Genomic DNA, 18924 nt, shown 5'->3' on the forward strand with positions numbered 1-18924 from the left:
CTGAGCGGGGGACGCCCAGGACACTCTGCCCCCGAGCCGGCAGTGGATGGCACAGAACCGAGTGGCCACAGGAGCTGAGAGGCAGGGTGACCCGGGAGCCAGCGGTGCTCAGGGAGTTGCCAGGCAACAGGACAACAATCCCAGTTTGGCTCTACAGCCCTGCAGTAGCAAGCCCTCTAGGGACTGTCATTTCCAATTCATAGTGTCCAGGACTTGGGGGGCAGGGGGCGGGGTGGCGAGGACGACTACTATGATTGCTTTAGGGTCCAGTATTCTCACTATTGTCTCCAGCATCCTGACAAAAATCTGGAAGGGTAGGTAGAAGGTTGTGCATGTGCGTCCTCCGCTGCAGTGTGGAGGAACAGGGATCTTGAATAAGCTTCTGGTTGTGTCAGAAAACCCACATAAAGGAAGGGAAAAACCAGTGTGTTCTGAGCAACTATTGCAAACCTGGTGCTTTTATCCAAAAGGGATGCTGACCTCTCACTCTGGTGCCGGCGGCGATTGGGGTGGGACGGTGGGGATGTTGCCCCTCTTGATGAGTGAGGAGACAGGCTCAGGGCCGTGTAAATGTCTTAAGGCCACAGGGCTGGCACCACGACCACGACGAGGACTCAGACCAGGCCCCTCCACTCCAGAGCAGTGCTCTTGGCAAGCGTCAGCAGGTGGCACACAGCACCATCGGAGGGGTCACAGAGACTGTAGGGACCGGGTTGGGGCATGAAGATGCATCCATAAAGACGAAGTGAACCCCCCAAATCACTGACCAGCCAAGGCCACACGGAATGACCAGATTGGGGGAAGTCGTAGCCCTAGGATGGGTCCCCGTCCATTCTTGCCTGATTCTAGCACCGGGCCCCCCCTCTGGCCACCTCCCCTGGATGGCTGTGAGCTGCACTTCCCACATGGCTGCAGATCCATGGCTGGGTCCTCCACACCCTTCTGCCGGATGGGTGGGTTCCGGAGGATGGTGTCTGCCTTCAGGACGTGCCTGCAGCCCCTCACCTTTGCCCTGGCAGACCTCGGCTCATGGGTATCACTCTGACCCCCGTGGGTCCTTGCATGGCCCACTTGTATTCAGTTACCTAACTCCCCTTAGTACTGCCAAGCCAGAGCAAAAGAAGGATCCAGACCTGTGTTTGACCAGAGGTCACCCCTGTCCCATACGCCCGTCCCAGGTAGTCCCGTCTTCTTCATCCCCTTGCTTCCTGTTTATGTAGTTATTTTGCAACTATATGTGGTCTTAAAGGTGGGGTTTTTTGTTTTTGTTTTTTTGTTTTTTTTTTAAGAGCTCCTTTTAACTCTGCCAAAATAGAGAATGCCATGCATAATGTTTGGGGACCGGCTTTTCCATCTACTGTCTTACTGTTGAGACTCATTGATATTTTTGGAAGTCACCGTAGACTGCTCATTTGGAGGACTGGGCAGTGGTCTTCTGTCATCGTCTTCCTCCTTGCCCAGTGAGGGGCATCGGGGTGGTAGCCAGCTTTGTTTCTGAGGACAGGCGGTTATAAATCCTCACATCCGTGTCTCCCGCGACACCCGTGTGAGATGGTGGACACCTCCCAGGGGAAGAGCCGGATCACAGGCAATGTGCTGGCAGCCACACCTGCCTCCCGGCTGCCCCCACCCCAGAAACCACACAGCCTAACAGACCCGAGGCAGTAACTGCCTTAACCTAACTGAGCATCAGTCTTCCTGCCAGTGAAATGGGAATAATTACTTATGCTACACGTCCATTCAGTTAGCGCCGATGATGCAAGACCACGTCACATCATCCTGTGCCAGGAATGGGGGACCTGGGTAAGACTCAGCCCATCTCCCAGGAGCAGATGTGTCGCTAAGCAAAGTCAGATCTGGAAGTGAATAATCTCTGATATTATCATCAGTTGGGAGGTGATAGGCCAGGGCTTTGACCTGCCGGGGGTGCTGTGCTGGCCCCTTGCGACAGACCCTAATATGGTAAGGGTAGGGGCGAAGGCCACAGGAACGGGGAGATCTGGGATTGGGCAGAGATCATTTAACACCAGAGAAGAGCCTCCAAGCAGGAGGCGTTCTCCTGTCTGCAGGGCCTGAGCACTCCCTGGATGGGAATGCTACTGGGGAGGTCCGGTTCCCCCTGGGTCTCCTGGCCAGCTCCTCCCCTGACCACACGCGCTCGGGCAGGATCTTGAGCACTGCCTGCGTGTTCAGTACCTCCTTAAATCCTACACTGCTCTGCCAAACCTCTCTCAGAGATGAGAAAGCTATTCCAGCCTTGTCTGGGGTAGGTGGTAAAGCTGAGATGCACACTTGGACCCTTTCCATCTCAGATCCCCCCACCCTTGAGGGAAGAAGGAGAACCCCCAGTTGGTTCCTGTGCGCAAGTGTAGCAAGAGGCTACACTTCTCCAGACTGTGTTCCTACCCTGGCAGGACCTTTCCCCCTACCACCACCACCTGGGTGCCCCAGGCCATTGGGACATGCACAAGGAAGCAACTCCCAGAGGCTTGTGGCTTTGGCCCTTGGGGCAGGATGAGGCCAGCCCGTTGTCCCAGGTTCCCCACCTTCCCCATGGAGGAAAGAGTAGAGGTGTCAGCAAGGGGGCCAGATTCAGAGGTGAGGACAGTCTGCCTGCTGACTTCCCTCCTGGTGCCTCTGGCCAGAGCGTGGGCTGTGGCAGACCACTGTTCCCCGCTCCTCGTTCCCTGTTCCTCGTTGTTTCTCACTGACCTCATCTCCTCCAGGTGTTGAATCTTATTTCCTGGCCACCCACGGACCCACGCCCACCGCTGCCAGCCTGGTCCAAGCCACCATCGGCTTTTGCCAGCCTCCCTGAAGAATAGCCTCCTGGCTGATCTCAGGGTCCCCACCCACTCCTTACGGAGGCCAGGAGGCATCCTCCCCACCCCCTATGACCTGTCCTGTCACCACGGCCTGTCACTCCCCCTGCCCCACCACTCAGCCACTCTGGCCTCCGTCACTGCTGGCCTATGGCCACCTCATGTGGCCTCCTCGGGACGGCAGCACGCCAGCCCTTCCACCTCCCACAGGTCTGGGGGGACCTTCCCGGTACCTGCCCGATATTCCTTCTTGTGGTGGCCACACAGAACAAAATTGACCGTTTTAACCCATGGGGAGCGCACAGCTCGGTGGCATCTAGTACATTCATGTTGTGCAGCCACCCCCACCATCCCTCTCCAGAACTTTTCCACCATCTCAAACTGAAACCCTATATCCATTCAATTACTGCTGCCCCTCTCCCCCTCCTCGCAGCCTCTGGCAACCACTCCCTGCTCCGCTTGCAATCGCAAACCCCTTCTCCACTTTTCTTACTTGCTCTGCAGCACACAGCACCGTCGGATGTGCCATTTCTCCCACCCCTCCACGTAAATCCTCCTTGTCCAGTTATTTGAGGTGGGTCCCCAGCACCTGCGACAGTGCTCGACACATAGAAGTGATTAACTGTTTGTCGAATGACTGCATGACCCAGCCACTGAATTAGGCTGCTGCCTGAGTCTGGGGGCTTCCCCCTGGTACCCTACCCCCACCCCTTTAGCCATCCCACCTCTGTGTGCCGCCCTAGAACTTGCAAGCACCACGACCCACACTCTGATGGTCCTGGCCACCGCGACAGAAGCAGATTCTTTTCCCCCATCTTAATAGAAGAAACCCCTTTCAGGATCATCCTTCAAGTCACAGAAGCGACACAGGGCCTTTTTTCTAACTAAAACTTGAAACGGCAGCCTCTAGTCGCCAGAGATGGTAGAAATGAAATGTAAATAACACAAGAGATCTATCAAAGACCCAGGAGAAAGAGATTAAAAAGGCCACGCTGGTTGAGAGAACAAAGCCCGGCACTCGCCATCCGCCTGCCTTTCCTTTGGGAAGCAAAGGCCTGGACCAGCGTGGGGCCAGCGCTTCTGTGGCTCATAGCGTGGAAGGTTCCTGTGCCGTCAGCTGGGGCCAGCGTGGCTGGGGCAGGTGGCGGCCAGGAGGAGGCCGGGCCCCCACCCACCCTCCCCCTTCCCCCTCCTCACGGTGACATGCTGCAGGGGGAGTTGGGGCCCAGCCTCCCTGGCTCCAAGCCAAAAGGGCTTCCCTTTGCAAAAAACACTCCAGGCTTCCCCGGGGCTGAAATCCAGAACGGGCCCCTGGGCATTCAGAGACCCTAGTGGAACAAAAGAATGAGAACAGTGTGTCCACAGGTCCCTGGAACATGCTGGATGCCTGTTCTCAGCCGTGTTTGCAGGGCCCATCCAGTGGGTTTGAACACCATGGGCCCCGGCTGGCCTGGCTGTCATCCCACAGTGTCTGCACTTGTTCTGTGATGAGCCAGCAGGTGACCTCAGCAGGGTGTGGCCAACACGGGGCATCATGATCCTGCAGGAAGTGGGCTCCAGTCCCAGGCGGGGTCTGGCTCCCACATCCCCTAGATTCAGGCTCAGGACTCTGCACACAGGCAACCTCTGTTGATCCCTGACTATGTAAAGGGGTGGCGTCTGGAAAACAAGGGGCAGGGAGCGGGGCACAGCCAGCCAGCAGGTAAACACAGAAGACAAGACCGAGGCCCAAAAGGGCCCCAGCACCCTGGCTCCCCCGATCTGGACTGTCTGCCTGCCCAGACACGCCGGATGTCTGTGAAGGTCAGGAAGCTGGGGTGGGGTCCAGGCCTGCAGGTCTGAGTCTGGTCTGGAGTCACTGGGGATTTCAGGCTGAGCTGCTTCCCTCCTAAACCATCATGCTGGCTCCCTGGTGGGGGCTGGGCCACTGGCCCGGTGGATGGAGACGTTTCAGCCAAAGCTTGTTGTGTGGAGGGTCATGTGTGCAAGAGCCGGCCCTGCACGGAGCCTGGGAGGTGGTGCAGCCCGTCCTCCCCATGGAGACCCTATCCCGCCCGAGGCCCACCGCTTCCCCAGCCAGCCCACTGGTCTCTGTAGCCAAGCTGGCTTTAGGGCTGCTCTTTATTGGGAGTACAGGCTGGCCTTCCTGTGGCCTCCCCGACAGCCACCTCTGCCCTCCAAGAAGAATAAATAGCCAACTATTTATGTTGAGTGCTATAGTTACACTGGGTCTTCACTCCCAGTGTTTCTTCAATAACAACCCTGTAAAGTTGGGTTATCATCCCAGTTATACACGTGAGGAGACTGAAGCACAGAGAGGTTAAGTAACTTACCTGAGGTCACACAGCCATAAGCAGCAGCACTGCTTCCATCATGGGGTGCACAGTGACCACAGAGATGTGAGGGTGGTGGCTGGAATCTTCCTCCAGGCCCAAAGGGACACAGCCTAGAGTCCCGTCGGTCCCTCTGGGCATGCCCTGTGTTGGGCCATGAGGCTCTGAACAGACACTGGGTTCCTCGTATGGGCTGCCCACATCAACTACCCCTGTTGTGTTCTAGAGAGCCCAGTGATGCATTGGCACCCCCTGGCGGGAGAAATTAGTGATTCCTTGGGTATGTCCTGAACCACAAGCTCCTGTTCCCCAGTCTCCCACTTGATCTCTCAGGGCTGCAAGACTTTTATGTCTTGTCTACCTACCTGATTGCTCCTGCAGAACCTGCCGGGTGATGGTCTCACACAGTTGCATGGGTTGTGCACTGCCCAACCCTGAGAGCACTCTCCACAGAGACTGTGAGATGAATGAGCCCTGCCCCCAGAGTTGTGATGCACAACTTGCCCAGCTCTCTGGGCAGCGTATCTACCTTGGGTTCTGATCCAAGCTGGTTGGGATTTTGCCTCCCCTTAGAAGGTGTTTTCCGGTGGTTGAGCATCTGCCTTTGGCTCAGGGCATGATCCCGGAGTCCTGGGATCAGTCCCACATCAGGCTTCCCACAGAGAGCCTGTTTCTGCCTCTCTCGTGTGTGTGTCTCATGAATAAATTAAAATCCTTAAAAAAAAAAAGGGTATTTTCCAGACAGACTCCATGGTTCTAGAATCATCTTTCTGTGCCTTCCTGGCCAGGCCCCTTGAGGTCTCCCTGCTGTGGAGCTGGTGGGGTTCCATGTGGCCCAAAGTGGAGCTGGATGGGAACCTGTCCCTCACTATACAGAGGAATGACGTAGCCCAGGGCTCACTGCCCCCAGGTGCCAGGTTGGGATTCCACTCCAGGACCACGGAGTTCATGCTCTTCCCAGGTTGCTTTATTATCCTTGTTGTTCCCTCCTGTTCCTGGGTACCATGAGGGCATCCAAAGGGCACCCCAACCTCCTCTTCCTCCTCTTCTTCCTCCTCGGGTTTCCTAACAGCACTGAGCAGAGGCTAGCCAGTTGCTGGGTTTCAGTCCTCTCTCCCAGTCCTCATCAACAAAGTGCAGAGGCCACAAACACCAGGGACCCTGGCATCTGGAGGGAGGATCTAGCCATGGCTCATTAGAAGGTTGGGACTGGGCAGCCCCAGTGGCCCAGCGGTTTAGCACTGCCTTCGGCCCAGGGTGAGATCCTGGAGATCCAGGATCAAGTCCCACATTGGGCTCCCTGCATGGAGCCTGCTTCTCCGTCTGCCTGTGTCTCTGCCTCACACTCTCTCTGTGTCTCTCATGAATAAATAAATAAAATCTTAAAAAAAAAAAAAAAAAAGGTTGGGACTGGAGACTTTAGTGGCGCCTAAAGGAGGGGTAATTCGAGGCAGTGCCCCACAAGGGGCCAGCAGGGTTTGTCCAATCAGGGCTTCTCTGGCTTGGGGGGTAAAAGTTTGTGGCCATTGTCTGCTTATTTTGTTTGTTAGACAGTGAGTGTTGATTCTGTTGCCAGCCTGTGTCAGGTACTAGGGGTTATGTGCAGAGAACCCACAGTCCTTGCCAGTGAGATCTTATGGTCTGCAGGGGAGTATTATCTGTTAATAGGTTGTGGAAAGCACCTAGGACTGTCATGCATTGTTGCACAGATTGTGCACTGCTCAACTCTAAAGGGCATATTTCACATAAACTGTGAGATGAGTGAGTTGTGACACACCAGCAGCCCAGCTGTCCACAGTGGCCTAATGCCCTCTCATAGACATAGTACAAGGCTGTGGGCTGTCGAGGGAGGACCACACCCCTCTGGTGGGAGGTGAGGGAGATGGGGTGGCCGGTGCCAATCAGAAAAGACTTTACCCCAATGAAGATGCTGAAACTGTGTCTTAGAGGGTGAGCAGCAAGTCTCCAGCCAAAGAAGAGGGAAGGGTGGGCCAGGCAACGGAAGGAGCATTTGTCAGCCTTTGGAGGCATGAGACTGGGAAGGCAGGCCAAGAGTGGGGGGACGAGACGAGGTGGGAGGCTGGTACAGTCATCGGAGCAGGAGTTCACGTGGAGGCGAGTGGTAAACAGAGGAGGAACTTGAGAGCAGCTCTCGGTAGGCAAGGAGGGGTGGGGCTAGAGACGTGGAGCGGAGCGATGGGGAGCAGGAGGGGCCTGGGGCCTGACTCCCCAAGTCTGACCAGAACAGTAGTTGCTGTCCTTCGGGCTGGCTCAGCCTCCCGGAGGCCTGCCTGCACCAAGGCACACACCTGGAGATGGGTGTCCAACAGCAGGCCTCAGAGCACTGGGCCCCGGGGACAGGTCACATCAACAACATGCTTATCCCCCATTTACCCAGAGGCTGCTGCTGCCTTCTGCTGGTGTTTATGCCTTCTGGGGCGATTGCTGTGGTCTATTTCTGGAGCATCCCTCACAGCCAGGAGGGCACAGGAAGCAAGTGCCATTCCTGTGTGCTGCCACAGACAGCTGGGCGGCCGCTCCCCACACCCAGTGAGTACGTGTTGGTGACAATCTGGTGCCTGGGGGGCTCCTAGGGCTCCTTCTGAGTGCACAGGGCTCCCCGAGAAGAAGCCGGGCCAGACCAGTGATTGCCACCTACAAAGGTTATGATCACTTGCTATTGTCCCCAAGCAATCACAGATTTCATTTGTCCAGGGAATACTGCAAACTGGCTGTGGGACAGACAGGGACAGTGATGCGATTTGAAAACCAAGGAGCTGGGATCCCTGGGTGGCTCAGCCATTGAGCATCTGCCTTTGGCCCAGGGCATGATCCTGGAGTCCCAGGGTCAAAGTCCCACATTGGGCTCCCTGCGTGGAGCAAGCTGCTTCTCTTTCTGCCTATGTCTCTGCTTCTCTGTGTGTGTCTCTAATGAATAAATAAATAAAATCTTAAAAAAAAAAAAAGAAGAAGAAAGAAAGGAAAGAAAGAAAGAAAACCAAGGAGCCAGGATCCCTGGGCGGCTCATCCATTGAGCATCTGCCTTTGGCTCAGGGTGTGATTCCAGGGTCCTGGGATCGAATCTCCCTCTGCCTGTGTCTCTGCCTCTCTCTGTGTGTCTCTCATGGATAAATAAATAAAATCTTTAAAAAAAAGAGAGAGAGGGAGAGACAGAAAGGAAGGAAGGAAGGAAGGAAGGAAGGAAGGAAGGAAGGAAGGAAGGAAGGAAGGAAAGAAAGAAAAGAAAGAAAAAGGAAAAGAAAAGAAAAGAAAAGAAAAAACCAAAGAGCCAGAGGGAGATTGAAGAGTGTGTGCTGTTGCTGGAGCCGAGTGTCAGCGGGAGGAGCGTGCCACCTCCTTTACGACTGCAACACTAAACAATTTCTTTAAAGTCAGGTACATCAGTAGAACTCACCCCTTACAAGCGTGTACGATCTCACGACCACCACCACAGTCAAGATACCAAGCACCTCTGTAATCCCAGAACGTCCCCCCGACGCCCTTGTAAAGCCAACCCCGACCCAACCCAGCAACCTACCAATCGGTTCTCTGTCCTTAGCGCTGCGGCTCTCCCAGGATGTCCTATAAACGGAATCAGATAATACGTAACCTTTTGAGTCTGCCTTTAACTTCAGCAAATGCACTGGCGATCCATCCGCACTAACCGCCCGGACCAGTAACTCCTTCCTTTTGACCCCCCGCGGTCTTCCAGGGGCGGATGGGTCGGGGTCCCCGGGCAGAGGTGGGAGGCACCTGCAGGCAGGTCTTTGTGTGGTCCTGGTGCCATCCTCGGGATTGCCCGAGAGTGGGGTTGCTCAGCCGTGTGGTCTGCAGATGTTTAACTTGACAAGAAGCCTGCCGAGCTCCTCCAAACGGCTGCACCGTCTTGCATTCCTCTCGAGTCCAGTTGCTCTGGTTCCTGGGGGAAAATTTCAAGAATAAAGCAAACTAGGCTTTGGTGCCGCAGGGCAGCCGACGGGAGATGCGCCACACCCGTCCCTTGCACCCCCATCCCCCCTGCATATATACACCCCCACCCTCATCCCCTGTACCCCCATCCCCTCTGCACACACACACCCCCACCCTCGTCCCCTGTACCCCATCCCCTGCACACCCCCACTCTCATCCCCTGCACCCCCATCCCGTTGTACACACACACACCCGTTCCCTGCCCCCATCCCCCCTGCACACACACCCCCACCCCCGACCCCTGCACCCCCATCCCCCTGCACACACACACACACACACATCCCCACCCTCGTCTGCTGCAACCCTGCGTCCCCTTCAGGGTTCTTTTCCGTTTGAGTCTGTAGAAGTGCTGTTCCGGCCCTTGCTGGGGTTATTGCTGGACCTCTTGCTGTTAGGCCTTCCCGTGATAGATGGCTTTTACACATCGGGCACGCAGCCCGGGCCGGGCCTGGGCCTCGCGCTCGAGAGCCACGGTGACGCCAGATAAATGACCACAGGCTGTTTCCTGCACGCCACGGCTTGTACATGCCCTCTCCCTGCAGCTGCACCCGGGGCGTCCTGGGGGCCGTTCTAGCTGGAGGAGGGCCAGGGAGACAGGCCTTGAGGGGCAGCCACCCCCGGCCACAGGAAGCCACAGATTCACCCCCACCCCCAGCCCCCTGCACGTCTGCCAGGCGTGGACTCAGCCAAGATACAGAGGGGCAGAGGGATTGCCAGCCCCTGGCCTGGGGAAATTGATGTTCTTGTGTGGGGCACAAATGAGCAACGTACACCCCAGGCTAAGCAGTATGACCAAAGATGACGAGTGACAGTTCGGGGATCCGTGCCCCCCACCCCCCAATGGCACAGACGTCTGCACCCCTTTCTCATGTGAGGACAGAAAGTACCCTGAAGGCCGGGTTGCTGGTTGGGTGACATGGATTAGGTCCTAAATGACCCTGGGAACCCTGTCAAGTTGATAAGGAGAGGGGGTGGGACTGTAGCGGGGGGGGGGGGGCGGGGGGGGCAGCAATGGGGTCCAGAAGGCTGAACTTGGGGGTGCTATAGGTAAGACAGGTGCCCTCTGTGCTCCCTGCCAGAGCTGTGCTTCAGCTGTTCCTTCCCCAGGGAAAAAGTGGGATTGGAGACCCTTGAGCTGTGGGAGCCTAGAGGCGGGCGGGCTCAGAGGTCCCCAAAGATTGGGGGGTGCGGAGAGGACAACCAGGCTCCCTGAGACCTCCCGGGTTGGAGACAGCAGTGGGCAGGGTGGGGCAGCTTCCTGGACACCACCCAGCAGCCTGGGGGCAGAGCTCGGGGCAACCAGTCACCTTCGGCTGGGTCACAGGGTCCTGGCAGGTCCGAGGTGGGACTGACATGCTCTCCTCTGTCTGTCCCTCCGCCATCCAGGTGCAAGTTCTTCAGCCTAACCGAGACGCCGGAGGATTACACCATCATTGTTGATGAGGAGGGGTTCCTAGGTGAGTGCTTCTGTCACCCGGGCTTGGCTGGACTGTGGCCTGCGGTCAGTGCTGACTGCATGCCGCCTTATTTCTGCCCCCCTGCCTGCCGCCTTATTTCTGCCCCTACTCATCTTATTTCTGCCCCCTGCCCACTGCCTTATTTCTTCCCCTACCTACCTCCTTATTTCTGCCCCCTGCCTGCCCGCCGCCTTATTTCCTGCCCCAATCACCTCCTTATTTCTGTCCCCATCCTGCTGCCTTATTTCTGCCCCCCTCTCCTTCCTGCTAGGTTAGAAAGTCAGCAGAATCTGTTTTCTTCTCTCCCTCTGCCCTGGCTGCTCCCCTCCCTTTCTGCTCACAAGACCGCCCAGGGAAAGGCCCCAAAGCTAAAAGGGTCAGTTAGACACAGTGCTTATCCAGTTGGGAACTAAAGGCTACCAAGAAGGAACCCAGGGCTTGTTTTTATTGAGCACCTACTGTCGAGTGAGATGCTTTTTTTTTTTTTTTTAAGATTTTATTTATTTATTAGAGCGCACGCACATCCAGGGGCAGAGGGAGAGGGAGGAGCAGACTCCCCTGATAAGCATGGAGCCCAATGTGGGGCTCAATCCCAGGACCCCGGGATCATGGCCTGAACCAAAGGCAGATATTTAACCGACTGAGCCACACAGGTGTCCCAGAGTGAGATGCTTTAAAACATCCTCAGTCCATTGTTCCCAGGCGTGGTTCCTGTAAGCGGTGATGATCTTCCTTTTACGATGTTCCTTTGCATAAAATCCACCCTTTTAAAGTGTCCGGTCTGGTGGTTTTTGATATGCATGGGGTTGTGCAGCCATCCCCCCCATCTGATTCCAGAGCATGTTCATCACCCCAAAAAGAAACCCAAACCCTGTACCTGTCAGCAGCCCTCCCTGTTGCCCCCCACCCCCACATCCTTTCAGTTTTATTTAGTCAGGGTTGTTGTGTTTGTCCTGGTCTAAAGCACAGCACGGGTTCCTTTGTGCTAAGCGTACCCAGGGGTTCACGAGGAGATGGTGGTATTTACACCCTAGAGCGAGGAGCAGCGAGTGGAGAGGAAGTCACACGCCCAGGCTCACAAGCCATGAAGTTGAGCGCGCGCACACACACACACACACACACACACCCGACCCAGAGCTGGTGTTCCCTCCGAGCCCCTCAGTTCCCTCCTCAAAAGCATACAGAGAATGCAACAAATCCAACATTTTTATAAAAGCCCTCTCCTGCCCCAGTGACAACTCCTGGTCACGTTTCCATCTTTCTCTTTCCAGCATCTACTGTGCATGGGCTGTTTTTAGTGTATGTGTGATAGTGTCCTGGAGGGAAACATTTTCGCCTGATGCTGTAACGTCACGTTTCCTGTGATATCACAGCCTCCTGCGATGAGCGTCGTGGATGGGGCCTGCCCCCTTGCCCCGTCCCCTCTGGTTAGGGTCCATGCGGGTTTCGCTGTTCTCCGGTGATAAATTTATGAGCTCCTGAAACATGTTATCTTTATTCTTACTCAGGCTGATTCCTAAAATGGGGTTGGAGACACAGCATTATGGGGTCAGAAGCCAACTGTTGATGGGGTTCTCAGTACAAGTTGGGGCCACCGTGTGAGATGGGGGAGCGCCCTGGAAGAACAGCTTCACCCCGGCACTCTGTCCTTACACGCCCCCGCCCTGAGCACCTAGCCAGTATGGGGGACCGTCACCTGGCTCCCCACGTCTGAAGAGGCACAGTGTTCCTCCCTGCCTCTAAGGGGACAGGGCAGGCCCTAAGGGAGACCCCTGCCCATCATCAAAGCTGTCAGCTCATTCATTCATTCATTTATTCATTCATTCAGCATGACACTTTCTGAGCCAAGGAGCCACAAACAGAAACCTTGGCCTTAACCACAAAGCAGGTCACATGCTTGGGCAGCCCAAAGCCATTTCCATTTTTGTGCGGGCCCTGCTGAGAAGTGTGGCACCTCAGACAAGAGGGAACGCCCCAGAGCGTCTCTTCCCTGGAACACATATTCTGTCTAAGCCGAACTCTCCGTCTTGAGGCAGCAGATGAGCCAGCTCGGTGCACAGGGAGGGAGGGAGGAGGCTGGCCGCAGGACCCGGGGAGCCGGTGTGGCAGCCCTGGACGCCCACGTCTGTAGGGATCGTCAGTGGGAGGTGTCCGGCAGCTGTGTGGCTGTCTGTTCAGAGCCAGCCCCCCGGGGTGCAGGAGGCACCTCTGACCCCACGAGCCTCGGGGCCTGCCAGCTGTCGACACTGTCAGCTGTTGAGTCTGAGTCGTCATGATTGTGGTTGAGTCACGGCACCCTGCTGTGCAGGCCCCCCCCCTTCCCCCCCAAGGTGGAGCCCTTGAAATAGGAAGTGCCATAGCAGAGCAGATACGTGAGCGCCCTGAATCCGCACACACCGACTTATTCTATGGCCCCGACACAGCTGCTGGCTGCAGACTCTGCGCTCATGAGCCCTGGGAAAGATTCTTATTAACTTCATTTATAGACAAGGAAACTGAAGCACAGAAATGTACGTAACCTGCCCAAGGCCTCAGGGTTGGTGTCCTCTCTGGATGCTTCCATGGCATGGGCCCTCGCCAGGGGAGGTCAGAAGTGCAGGAATCCTGCCTTTGCCCCTAAGGTACTTACGGCTCTGGGAGGACAGAAACTCAGGAACCAGAATTATAGTCTCGAGAGAGTGGCACCCAGCCAGCCGGCAGATGTGCAGTCCAAGAGGACTTCCTGGAGGAGGCAGTGCTTGAGACAAACCCAACTAAATGAGTACAGCGCCTACCTGGTGGAACCTGTGGAATTGGGAGCGGGGAGGCTTCCAGAATGGAGGGTTGCTTGGCACTCCCAGAGAACTGAAGGTGAGAAGACAGAGCAGAAAGAGGTCAGATGAGGGAGGCCAGGAGAGGCGGAGGCAGGGGGAGCCAGTGAAGGGTCTTCCCTGATCTTGAAGGGCTTGCCCGGAGGAGAGAGCCGAGTAAGGAGCCTGGTACTCTGAGGACAGAGCAAGGATCAAGAAAGAGTCAAACTCCGAATTGACCTGGGACTTTTGCTGCAGGAAAAAGGCTGCCCAGCAGGGAGCCTCACACTGTATTTGGGTCTGGAAGACCTGGTGAGCCTTCCTGCATTTCCCTTTCTGGGGAGCTCAGAAGAGGACACTCTTGGGGAGTTTACGTAGTCACAGAAGGCTTCCTGGAGGAGGCGATTTTTGTTGCCCTTAAAGAGGGAGAGAGCATGTTGGGTGGGGACGTATGAGCAAGTACAGAAGCAGAAGCAGAAACCACGTCCAAAAAGCAGATGGAAAGACAGGTTCAGGCAAAATAATGAGAGCGGCAGTACCTGCCCTGACCTCTGGGTGGTGGGCAGAGTCTGAGGTTTGCGACTTAGAGGGGCCCAGTGCTTGTGGGTCTCGTGTCCGGCAGTGTGAGCCCTACCACACGGGGGCAGGGCGCGCTCAGGGGGCATGAGTGTGCAGGAGGTGGAGGGAGGGGTCCTTGAGAAGCCTCACCCCCTGCCCGCCTGGGATGGGAAGACCCAGGTTCGGATCCAGCTCTGCCAATGTCCCTGCTGGTGATTTCTGGGCAAGCTGCTCAGCGTCCCAGGGCCTCATCCCAAACACAGGATCCCCTGTCCCTTCTGTAGGCACACTCGCGACCATGCAGCATGCGCGTGCTTGGCAGGCACTAGGGGTCGCCGTGTGCACTTGGCGTGTCAGCTGGGGCAGAGGGCTGTGCCCACAGAGCTGTGAGCTCCTGCCACCCGCCTTGTGGCTTGTACTTGACCATGTCAGCAAAGCTAGGGGACAGAGCGGTGCCCCCAGCGGGAGGCGCCAGGAGGTCCCAGTCGGCCAGTGCTGACTGTCCCCCTGAAGCCGGTCCTCCCAGGGAGCACTGACAGGAGGTGGTGCCCACTTGTATTTGGACTGTCCCCCGTGCTCTGCCCACACTATGTAAAATAACCTGGAGCTGAGATTGCATTTTGGGGAGGGGAGGGGTGGGCCTTGAGTGCCTCCCCCTGCAGAGTCCTCGCCATTCCCATGACACCCCAGCTCCCCCCTGCCCCGGCCTCCATCGTATTTATCACACCTACGGAATGAGACATTTACTCTGTATCTAACATACGTCCTCCTCTCCTCAGTTAGCCAAAAATTTACTTTATAGCTGGGAACTGTGTTTTTTAAGCAGACGTGTAGAATTCTGTTGTAGATAAACTGTGGTTCATCTGCCTGGCCCCGTCGTTAGATTTTAGGGAGCACCCAGGTAGGTGTTGGTTTTGAATCCCTTTGGGTCACACACTTGCCCGTGAGTCTTGTCTTTGCCCTACGTGTTAACTGCTCCTTTACAGTGAAATTGCGCATTGATAAAACTCCTGATACGTGTTGGCCAACTGTGATGGAGAAGCCAGCAAAAGCACCACCAGCAGCGTACTAACAGAGAGGCTCTGGCATTTGGTGAGCACTTGGACGCCAGGCACTTAGCTAAGCGCTTGATGGGGATTATCTCATTTAATCCTCGAAGCATCTTCTGGAGCTGATCCTGATTTCATCGTTCTGCATTTACAGTTAAGAAACTAAGGGGCGCTGACTTCGCCCAAAGTCGTACAGACAGGATTAAACCCTCCCTGCCTGACCCCAGGACTCTGGACCCTGCTGCGAGCAGGGTAGGAGAAGCCTGAGAAGCACAGGCTGAATGGGGAGCGTGCTTCTGTGTAGTTCAGGGAACCGCGGGGTCCTACAGTCGGAACAGAGGAGGCCTGGCGTGGGGGTACGGAGAGCAGGGCAGCACAGGGGGCAGGAGGGGCGGCTCCACCCCCCACAGAGCCGCCCACCTCTGTGGCTGGAGGTGACAAGACACCGTTAACCTCTACTACCACACAGCGTACGCAGCTCTGAGAGGCTATTTTTAGGGTCTTGTACTATGTGTGGTGACAGAAATAATCCATTTTTGTCTTGGAATGGGTCCACTTTTCCTCTAGGGAAGGGCAGGCTTGCTGCCTCCTGGTCAGGCTTCTGGCAGCTCATCCCCGCGGCCCCAACATGGGGGGGTTGGCGGGGGGGAGGACGGGCCCCACACAGGCCTTCCCTCGCCCCGTGCAGAGTGCCGGAGCAGCGTTTGAGGTCCCCGAAGCAGCAAACGCTGCGGTTTCCAGCGGCCCTGCTCCTCTGACAAAGCGCACCCTCCTGGCAGTGTCAGAGGGTGATCGCTGGTCTGAAGCTGGCCACGGTCGGTGGGTGCTAGCCAGGGCCGAGAGCCAGGAGCCCATCGCGGCCACCGGCTGCCCAGACAGCTGGACTGACCTGAGATCCTGTGTCCCCGCCTCCACCCCCACCACCCCGTCTTCAGCTGGCCTCAGGCCTAGGCTGCTCCCCGCCACCTACTGTCACCTGGAGGGGAGCTGACTGCCCAGAGCTTTCTGTGCGTCCTGCTCCGTCCCCCACGAGTGGGCCGAGTATTCGAAGAGCTTGGCCGTGACTGGGGACAGCCTCTGTGGGAATGGCACTGGCTCCCTGCTGGGGCCTTGGCCAGATCCTGGGCGTCTGGGAGCAAGGGATGATGGTGAAGGCCACCACCCCCTCAGGTCTGGCAGGGTGCCTGAGCCCTGGCCAGGCCGAGCAGAAGGTGGCTGGGTGGGAACAGCGGGGCCTGGACAGAGCAGAGAGCAGGGACCTCTGTCCCTCATCCACTCGTCTCACACCTGTGCGTGCCAGTGCTGAGCATGGCAGAGAGCAAAGCAGACGAGGCCACCGTCCCGTGGAGCTGGCCCACTAGCAGGGCTACTTGTAGATTTGGACTGCCCCGTACGGTGGCCGCTCACCTTGCACAGCCACCAGAAATGAAAGGAATCACAAATCAAACTTACAGTCCTAGGGCAGCCCGGGTGGCGCAGCAGTTTGGCGCAGCGGTTTAGCGCCGCCTTCAGCCCAGGGCCTGATCCTGGAGACCCGGGATCCAGTCCCTCAGGCTCCTTGCCTGTGTCTCTGTCTCTCTCTCTCTCTCTCTCTCTCTCTCTCTGTGTCTCTCATGAATAAATAGATAAAATCTTAAAAAATATATATCTTTGAAAAACTTACAGTCCTGTTTCTTCTGTTGCACTAGCCACGTGTGAGCTGCTAGCATTTTGGGCAAGCGGAGGTGTAGAGCCTCTCCATCCCTGCACAAAGCTCCCACGACAGCGCTCCTTGAGAGCTTTTTGAGAAAGGACTTCGGCTTTTTTTTTTTTTTTAATTTATTCATGAGAGACAGAGAGAGGCAGAGACAGAGGCAGAGGGAGAAGCAGGCTCCTTGAGGGGAGCCCAATGCCGGACTCGATCCCTGGACCCCGGGATCACGCCCTGAGCTGAAGGCAGACGCTCAACCACTGAGCCACCTGGGCGCCCCAGGACTTTGGCTTTTACCCAAGATACGCGGGGAGCCGCTGGGTGGGTTTGGGTTGAAGGAGCCTGGAATGGGGGGCAGAGGGCTGGTTCGCAAAAGCTTGTATGAGCAGACGGCAACATAAGACATACATGACCCTTCCAGAATTTCCCCAAGAAGGCCAAAGGGATCCTGCTCTCATGGAAGGGGCATCTTCTTTTTTTTTTTTTTTTTTTTTTTTTTTTTAAGATTTTATTTATTTATTCATGAGATACAGAGAGAGGCAGAGACACAGGCAGAGGGAGAAGCAGGCTCCATGCAGGGAGCCTGACGTGGGACTCAGTCCTGGGTCTCCAGGATCAGGCCCTGGGCCAAAGGCAGGCGCTAAACCGCCGAGCCACCCAGGGATCCCGGAAGGGGCATTTTCAAGATTTCATCATTAAATATTAAAATGATGGCTGCCCACTGTCAGGATCACAGGAAGTGTTGGGTTGACCATCGCACACAGCTGGCCCATCAGGATCCCCGGCCCTCGGTGGCTCCGGGGGCTGGCTGTGCAGATGATGGCAGGGTTGGGGGGTTCACAGTGCTGCCCCCCCCAGGGCCACGCCCCTCAGGATTTCAGAGCTGGAGCTGTGTGTTCTCCCATAATGCAGGGCTGAGGGAAGCCAGGAGAGAAATCCCAGGCCCCCCTACCCTGTCTCCTGGTTTCTCTTCCACTCCCAACCCGCTGAGAGGTTCCCGGGAACCTCTATGAAAACTGGGGAGTGAGGGGGGTGCACCTGGATGGCTCAGTCAGTTAAGCGTCTGACTCTTGATTTCAGCTCAGGTCATGATCTCAGGGCTGTAGGATCCAGGCTCCTTGCTAAGCGGGGAGTCTGCTTGAGATTCTCTCCTCTTGCCCCTCCTCCCCTGCTGTGCACTCTTTCTCTTTCTTAAATAAGTAAATCTTAAAAAAAAAATAAAATAAAAAGTAAAATGGGTCCTGTTCCACCCATATGAGGGCTGTGGCCGCAGCCCCTGACCGCCAGAAGAGTAATGCAAACTGGAAATAACAAAATCATTACTCACTGCTGACTACCCATCGTTTCACAGCTGAGGCAATAGAAACCCAACACACATAAGCCGCTTGTCATCCAGGCTCCTGCCCTGCCAAGCGGCCTGGCACGTCCAAAGTCCTCTGAGGGCCTTCCCTGCCTGGTCCTCCCAGGATGGGACCTCCGATCCTGTCCTCCTTTGTCAGATGAGGGTGCCGGGGCCCAGGGGCCAGAGCTGGCCAGGGTCCCACAGCTGGCCCGCACCTCTCTCCCCATCCCTGCAGCCTGCCCTGCCCCCTGCCCTGAGGACCCGGGACCCTTCAGTCACAGGCCTGCCTTCTGTGTGTGTCTCCCCCACCCACAGAGCTGCCCTCCTCAGAGCACCTGAGCGTGGCGGACGCCACCTGGCTGGCCCTGAACGTGGTGTCAGGCGGGGGCAGCTTCTCCAGCTCACAGCCCATTGGCGTGACCAAGATTGCCAAGTCGGTCATTGCCCCGCTGGCCGACCAGAACATCTCCGTGTTCATGCTCTCCACCTACCAGACGGACTTCATCCTGGTGAGCTGTGGCCCCCATTGCGCGATCCGCTCAGAGGCCAGGACTACCTTAGGGTCGTGGGTCAAGTGTCAGCATGGCCCAGGCAGGACTGCGGGGCTCTGACCAGCCCCACACACCACCTGCCTTTTGCGGGCCAGGCTTGGTGTGACCCAGAGCTCAGGATGTGAGGGCTGAGAGCACGTGTGGGCAGGGGTGGCCAGAGCGGCTGGTCACAGGGCCCATGGCGGATCCTGGCCACTACGCCGTTCATTCTGTCCTCCCACAGGTGGGGCCACCCTCCAGAGCTTGGGCCTTGGAGGGGTGGGGACAGGTCTAGGCACAGCCCTGCAGGGTGAGAAGGGGCATACCCCCCAGCCCTCTGCAGAGTCCTGTCTCCGCTGCATCATCCCTGCCACCCCCGGGGAGG

At 56.7% G+C, this 18924-nt stretch overlaps 1 protein-coding gene across 2 annotated transcripts in view; it reads left to right on the forward strand.

Moving 5' to 3' along the window:
* The window catches only part of CASTOR2 (cytosolic arginine sensor for mTORC1 subunit 2), a 54279-nt gene that overhangs the window by 24445 nt on the left and 10910 nt on the right, over positions 1-18924 (forward strand). For both annotated transcript variants that reach the window (XM_038539039.1, XM_038539040.1), the window contains exons 2-3: positions 10511-10581; positions 18325-18518. In XM_038539039.1, coding sequence (XP_038394967.1) covers positions 10511-10581; positions 18325-18518 — 265 coding nt within the window. The remainder of the gene's footprint in view (positions 1-10510; positions 10582-18324; positions 18519-18924) is intronic.

Source organism: Canis lupus, chromosome 6 (genome assembly GCF_011100685.1).
Source record: "Canis lupus familiaris isolate Mischka breed German Shepherd chromosome 6, alternate assembly UU_Cfam_GSD_1.0, whole genome shotgun sequence".
NCBI classification, from domain to species: domain Eukaryota; kingdom Metazoa; phylum Chordata; class Mammalia; order Carnivora; family Canidae; genus Canis; species Canis lupus.